Source organism: Peromyscus eremicus, chromosome X (genome assembly GCF_949786415.1).
Source record: "Peromyscus eremicus chromosome X, PerEre_H2_v1, whole genome shotgun sequence".
In the NCBI taxonomy this organism is placed as follows: Eukaryota; Metazoa; Chordata; class Mammalia; order Rodentia; family Cricetidae; genus Peromyscus; species Peromyscus eremicus.
The window spans coordinates 99,363,684-99,371,053 of NC_081439.1; the positions used below are offsets into that span (position 1 = coordinate 99,363,684).

The window sequence follows — 7,370 nt, forward strand, 5'->3', positions numbered from 1 at the left end:
AAATCGGCCATTTGCTTTGCTCCGCCCCAGAGCCCGGGAGTCAAAGCCGGTTGTCAACCCAGTCCTGTCCCGCAGTCCTCTGCCTTTTCTTTTTCTTTCAACATGACAGATGCCGCTGTATCCTTCGCCAAGGACTTCTTGGCAGGTGGAGTGGCCGCGGCCATCTCCAAGACGGCGGTAGCGCCCATCGAGCGGGTCAAGCTGCTGCTGCAGGTATGTCCTGGGATCGAGGGGCCCAGGCAGGAAGTCGGGGATCCGCACAGAAAGGGGGGTACCCTAGCGGGAGAGTGGGGCTCAATCTTTAGATTTGGGGCAAGGTGAAGGCCGGGCCTGGCTACAGAGTCAGACCAAAAGGCAAGCTGGAGGAAAGCGCTTTTAAGGACCTGGAGTTGGAGTGTAGCAAGTGGTCGGGGCCAGAGGGAGCCGAGGCGCTTGGGGCCATCCCCAGCACAGAGAACTAGGATAGGGCATCCGGAGAGACACTGTCTACCCAGGATTTAGGGGTAAGGGCAATAGGCCTGAAAGCAGGCCCTGGAAAACAACACCTGGCCTTACCGAGAACCTCAAGGTCACGGCAAGGAGATTACAGCTTTGGGCAGGCCACGCGGACCGGTTCCGCGGCCGCGCCGCCTGTGAACAACGCGGTCTAGCCTCGCCGGCCGGCAGGCCGGAAGTGGACGCTGGGAAGAGCATGTGCCTGCTGCTACGTCCGCCCCCGCGCAGCCCCTCGCCGGCCTTCCTGCCGCGCGCTCGCCGCGCAGTGCCTCTAGAGGGCACTCGCGAGCGAAAGTTTAGTCACCCTTCCCCCTCCCAGGACAAAAGTGGGGGTGGGGCGAAAAGGAGGCTCAGGAGACCTGAGAAGTTGACCGTGGTCACCAAGGTGACCGTGTCCTATGCAGGTCCCACCCTAATGCCTCTGAATCTGACATGGAGGGAATGACCTTTCTTCCAGGTCTAAAGGTCATAGGTCCACTTGGGGGTGCCTCCACAGTGGTGGAGGCTTGCCACTTCTGATGGTGCAGATCAATTCTTAACCCCTGTGATAGTGTCAGCACTTAGGAGTGTCCAGCTCGTGTGATTCTGAAAGCTAGATTTGGAGAAAGGGGAACGAACCTTAAAGATTATATGTCTATGTTCTTCCTTTTTCCCTTCCCTGTGGTTATAACTGTTCCTATTGCCTTCTTCCTGTCCATCAGGTGCAGCATGCCAGCAAGCAAATCACGGCAGATAAGCAATACAAGGGCATTATAGACTGCGTGGTTCGTATCCCCAAGGAACAGGGAGTCCTGTCCTTCTGGCGTGGTAACCTGGCCAATGTCATCAGATACTTCCCCACCCAGGCTCTCAACTTTGCCTTCAAAGATAAATACAAGCAGATCTTTTTGGGTGGTGTGGACAAGAGGACCCAGTTTTGGCGCTACTTTGCTGGGAACCTGGCATCAGGTGGTGCCGCTGGGGCCACATCCTTGTGCTTTGTGTACCCTCTTGATTTTGCCCGTACCCGTCTAGCAGCTGATGTGGGCAAAGCTGGAGCTGAGAGGGAATTCAAAGGCCTTGGTGACTGCCTGGTTAAGATCTACAAATCTGATGGGATTAGGGGCCTGTACCAAGGCTTTAATGTGTCAGTACAGGGCATTATCATCTACCGAGCTGCCTACTTTGGCATCTATGACACTGCAAAGGGTAAGTATGCTATATACTTAGAAGGTGTGGGAGCTTTGGATGTTTGTTTGCATTGCTGGGAACCTAAGGGTCTTGTGCATACTAATCCCAGTACTGAGCTGTCTCCCCAAGCCCTGGTTATTTTCTCCCTTTTTTTTTCTCTTTTTTTCTTTGAGACAAGAGTCTCACTGTGTTTCCCTGGCTGGCCTAGAACTCACTATGTGGACCAGGCTGACTTCCAACTCACAGCCATCCACCTGCCTCTGACTCCTGAGTACTAGGATTAAAGGCGTGGGCCACCACACCCAGCTCCTGATTTGTTTCTTAGATAAGGTCTTTAGTTAGCCCAGGCTGACCTTAGATTCAAGGTCCTCCTGCCTCAGGTTCCCAAGTGCCTTAGATTTCAGGCTTGTACCATTGTGTCACCACACTAAGCTCTGAAGCTGTGTTTGTGTGGTTTTTTGTTGTTTGGGGGTTTTTGTTTGTTTGTTCTTGGGGTGATTTTTTTTGTTTTGTTTTGGTTTTTGTTTTTGTTTTTTTTGAGACAGGATTTCTCTTGTGTAGTCTTAGCTCTCCTGGAACTCACTCTGTAGACCAGGCTGGCCTCAAACTCAGAGATCCTCCTGCCTCTACCTCCTAAGTGCTAGGATTAAAGGCATGAGCCACCACCACCTGGCCTGAAGCTATTAAGAGATGGTTTGAAAAATCATTGCACCTATCTAACTATATATATATATATATATATTTTCCAGGAATGCTTCCAGATCCCAAGAATACTCACATCTTCATCAGCTGGATGATTGCGCAGTCTGTCACTGCTGTTGCTGGCCTGACTTCCTATCCCTTTGACACGGTTCGCCGTCGTATGATGATGCAGTCGGGACGCAAAGGAAGTAAGTTCTGCTTGAGCCTAAAAGTCATGGGCATGGGACAAGTTATGGCCACAAACTAGTGATGAGTGAAACCGCAGGCTGGGGCTGGGGAAGCAGCTCAGTGGTAGAATGCTAGCCCACTATACTCAAGGTCCTGAGTTCAATCTCCAGTGTCATAAAACACTGTAGACAGTGAAGGGATGAGGTGACCGCATCCATGTTGGCTGCACAACTGCCTTGTGAGCAAGCAGCCCTTTGGATGCCTATGACTTGGGGTGCCTAAATTGTATTTAGAGGTCATCCCTCTACTCCAATCAGAACATTAATACTTAAGCATTGCCTGTGCTAACGTGTAAATACTGGGTTGAAAACTGACATTAAGTATTTGGAATAGATCAATAGTAGAGAGCTTTCCTAGAATGTACAAGGCCCAGGGTTCCATCCTCAGGATGACTCCCCCCAAAAAACTGAAAATACCTTTTAAAGGTAGGGCTGTTTCTTTAGTGTTATAAACATGGGGACGGACGTTCATTGGCCTATAGACATCAACTCCCTGTCTTTTTATTCTTTGCAGCTGATATCATGTATACAGGCACGATTGACTGCTGGAGGAAGATCGCTCGTGATGAAGGAAGCAAGGCTTTCTTCAAGGGTGCATGGTCCAACGTTCTCAGGGGAATGGGTGGTGCCTTTGTGCTTGTCTTGTATGATGAGATCAAGAAGTACACATAATTATTATGTCTTAGGTGTTCTCCTGAGAACAGGCATGTTGTATAATACACCATATCTTGAACATTCTGGACAGATTCTCTGGGCTTGTCTGTTTTATCAATGGCAACTATTTACCAGTTGAAAAGTGGGAAGCAATAATATTCATCTGACCAGTTTTCTCTTAAAGCCATTTCCATAATGACAATAATGATGGGACTCAATTATATTTTTTATTTCAGTCACTCCTGATAATAAAAATTGAAGAAATAAAAATATCTAAAGACAGTTTTGTTTGTTGTTTCTTTCCATATAAAAATCTGCTTTGTATGTGGGTAAGCACTACATTTGAATAGAGGCCGGCAATATCTCTTGAGGTGAAGAAAAACATTTTTTGAGACAGGGTTTTTCTGTGTAGCCCTGGCTGTCCTAGAACTCACTTTGTAGACCAGGCTAGACTCAAACTCAAGATTTGCCTGGCTCTGCCTCCTGAGTACTGGGATTAAAGGTGTGCACCACCACTACCTGGCTGAGATGAGATGAACTTTTAAAACCAATTGTCAGCAATCAATTTTTCAAGGAATAACTTGCATATGTACCTGTCTATTCCCAATTCACTAGCAAAATAAAATTTGGGACCAGTGTATCTAAACATTTTTGGTCTGTAGCCTGTCATAGCTGTATGAGCTTTCTCCCCAAAAGTATCATGTCCCTGTTTTTCCCACTCCTGTGGTTATTAAACAAGAACCCTAAGCCAAGTTGTTCATTTTCAAATGACTCTTAATATCACCTCATTTAAATGTTTCTTTGAGACACGAGGTAATCACAGTTCTCAGTTTTCATCCAGTTGCCTTCTTTCATCTTCACCTGGCTCGAGCCGTTTTTATTTAATCTCATTCAAAGCAGAGGATTAGGGCTGGCACTGCTCTGTAGTGCTGAGATTGCAGTGCTCTTCAAGATTATGGAGAGCTGGATGACAGCCACAACCTCGGAACTCCCTTGACAAAGGAGAAACAGCACCTGCATCTTGCCTGACATGCTCACAGCCCTCAGGGGAGAATGTTCCTGTTTCTATTGAATAAGCTCTTATTTGGGGTCCACAGGGGAGTGTGTGCAATTTCAGAAGCTCTTCATTAGGGCTCAGAAGTACAGTGGATTTTGCCGGTACCATGAGATTTATATGAAGAATGAAGTGTCTCAACATGTATAGGAAGTAAGATGGGTGCACTTGCAGATAAAGCTCAGGAACACATGAACACCACTCACTGGTGTGTGTTAAGGCTGTTCACAGACAAATAGTGGGACCTGGGAGATGCTAAGGCTTTTGCTGTGCACCTACTGGCCAAGCACCCGAGTCACAGTGTAGCTTATTTAAGAGCTCTGTATTGATGACAAGGAGGTGACAGCATTCTCCATTCTCTCCTGTGTGAAGATGGCACTTGGTATTGCTTTGCCTGAATTCATTCTTCTCCAGTGGTTGGGCCCCTTTCTGGCACAGAAGATGAAAAGAGCATCATCTGAGATGTTTCTGGAGGGAAATATTTTAAAAGCAATGCTTTTCTGGTATCACAGAGGCCGGAACTAAAATCTGAACTCTAGGTTCGACAAGTTACTTAATTTCTCTAAGCCTCTGTTTCTTAGGCTAAATTGTTTATGGGAACCAGATACCCCAGAACATATGTAATAAGCACCCCCTAAATGGTACCTGTGATCATCAGGAGGTAGTTGAGCTTCCAGAGTTCTATGATCAGAAGAAGTACCTGGATTTTCATACTGTATGACCTCAGACAAGTCAGTTAATCTCCAGGAGCCTCAGTTACCTCACTGGTAAAATGGCAAGATAGTGATGCCATATTTCTTGGAGGGTGTTGTGAGGATGAAGAACCCTGTTGAGTAGTGGGTGTGATACATGGCATCTAATCAACACTCCGATGTGAGGTTTTATTTTGCCATTCAGCACCCATTCCTATTGAACAAAGTATGGCAGAACTTATGAATAAATTCAAGCCCACCTTAAAAAAAAACTAGACATACCATTTTGTGTAGCATTGATATAAAATAAACTTCAGCTCAGGCCTTTCAGTTATAGATTTTGTTCCTGAAAGGGAATAAGAGGCTCTCCACTTAGGGTTGCAAACACAATACAAGAGGACAGAGGACCCAAGCCCCCTTTATGGTTATTACAATAGATGTGTACTCACTGAGCTGCCAGCTATTAAAATAAATGTAGGACTGGGCATTAATGATCAGAAAGCAAGAAGTTGTACCTCCTGTCATTGGGTGGCTGACACAGATGGGGGGGTTCTGTTGTTGTTCTTGCTATTCTTGTTGTTCAATGATTTTTGAAATTTAATTTAAAGACAAAGTGATTTTAATCTCTCCAAGCTGTGCAGGATAGTGCTATAGAATTCATTACGTCCATTATGCTCATGCAAACGTTGATGGTACACATCTTAGCAACACCCTAATTTATGCTGTTGTTTTGTTACTATTCAATGCACAACAGGATCTGTGGAGCCTGATTCCAGGTGAGAGAGCCAGAATACAGGTCAGCTTGTGCACAGCGCGCTTTCTATTCCAGAGGGCCACTCCACTCAGTCTCTGGAAGCGGTGTGCTGCGGGTGCTCCAGACCGCCGGGCAAAGACAAGAGGTGGCTTCCCAGAGGGACAGCTTTCGTGGAGGGTAAGTCATTTAAGCCATTATTTTTGTATTAAAAGAGATGCAGATGTGCTAGACTAGGGGTTTATTAATTAGAAACTATTTTTAAAACCTAAACTGCAAAGTGAGTTCTTGTAAACAAGGACCATTGCTGGCACTTCCCCCAGACGGGGAAGTCCATTCAGTCTCCTCTGCTGTTACGGATACTTTGGGAGAAAAAAAAAATATTTTCAAAGTATTGATGGACTGTGCAATGGCTTTTCAGGCATCAGTGTTACTAGGATGCTTTCTATTTCTCCTTTGATATTTGTGGGTATGGTGTTTGTAAGTTACCTTTTAGTTTTTTAATATAGTTAATGTCTGTACATCATAATCAAAGCTAAATCGTAAAGACAAGGCATAAAATGCAAAGTAAAGATCTCTCCATCCATCTGCCTCTTCCATGCCTAGCATCCCGCCTCAAAAGTCACCATTATTGGCAATTTCTGGTCTATCTACCCATCCTCTTCAAATTGATGCTTGTTGTTACAACAGTAGCTGATTTCTCGGAACCATATTCTCACCAGTTGGATTTTAAAATGTCATTTTTTTTTTTTTTGAGAAGCGTGTCATTCAGCGGGAGCCAAGACTCACAGATGTTGTCAGAGGCAAGAGGGCAGGGAAGCGGCGGCTTCTAGACTCTGAGCACAGTTTGCTGAGTGTGGCTCTTTATTAACACCCCAAAACAGTACTTTCCTTTGGGTTTAGCCATGATCACTGAGCAACCGGGGGGCAAATCGTCAAACCATTTCTAACATCTCGGAGCCTTAGTTTGTCATCCATGAAAGACAGAGTCTGGGGAGAAGACAAACTCTAAAGTCCCTTCCAGTTTACAGCCTCCAGCTCCATCATTTTTACATAAAATGCTGAAGCAATGAAAGGACTTGGGTTAGGTGATTTAATCCTCCCAGAGCACAGTTGAAAATACCTACCACAATTGTAACTGCATCGTTTCTGACTCACAGCAGTCATTTACAGACTGGGTGGGTGGGTAAGTAAAATTACAAATGTAAAGATTTACATCAATTTCAGGACCAAGCAGAGCCACAAAATTACAGCTCAGGGTGGTAGGTCAGAGGTGATCCGATTTACCTCCAAATAATTAACATCTATCTGTCTTTTCAAAGCCTTGTCTTATTATGTGTAATGTGTACTTCTGTATGCAGGTTGAAATTTATTTAAACAACAAATACTGGATGCTGCAATTTGGGAATGCCTTGTGTTACACTCCAAATGTTTGGATGTGCTTTCCTGTCATTTTGGCCATTATTTGCTGTGTGTGTGTGCAGGTGAATAAGGTCAGAAGCATGGTGCCCCTCTTAGCCAAAGGCTCAAAAGAGCCTTCGGTATCCCAGCAACAGATAGAAACACCGTTCAAGTGACAGATTGGGTGGTTGCTTTTACTGGACCCTTTTCAGAGACAAAACTGA

General features: G+C 45.4%; 1 protein-coding gene across 1 annotated transcript; it reads left to right on the plus strand.

The window, feature by feature from the left end:
- Slc25a5 (solute carrier family 25 member 5) lies at nt 1-3,520 on the plus strand. Its single transcript, XM_059250366.1, has 4 exons — nt 1-213; nt 1,197-1,683; nt 2,415-2,555; nt 3,109-3,520. The coding sequence occupies exons 1-4, from the start codon at nt 103-105 to the stop codon at nt 3,264-3,266; spliced, it is 897 nt and encodes a 298-aa protein (XP_059106349.1). The 5' UTR covers nt 1-102; the 3' UTR covers nt 3,267-3,520.
- Nucleotides 3,521-7,370: the final 3,850 nt, after the last annotated feature.

Excerpts from the sequence above, each read along its gene's own strand:
- Slc25a5 (XM_059250366.1), top strand. The coding sequence starts at position 103 with ATGACAGATGCCGCTGTATCCTTCGCCAAGGACTTCTTGGCAGGTGGA. Across the intron at positions 1,684-2,414 it reads CATCTATGACACTGCAAAGG|GAATGCTTCCAGATCCCAAG; the intron begins GTAAGTATGCTA and ends TATATTTTCCAG. Across the intron at positions 2,556-3,108 it reads GCAGTCGGGACGCAAAGGAA|CTGATATCATGTATACAGGC; the intron begins GTAAGTTCTGCT and ends TATTCTTTGCAG.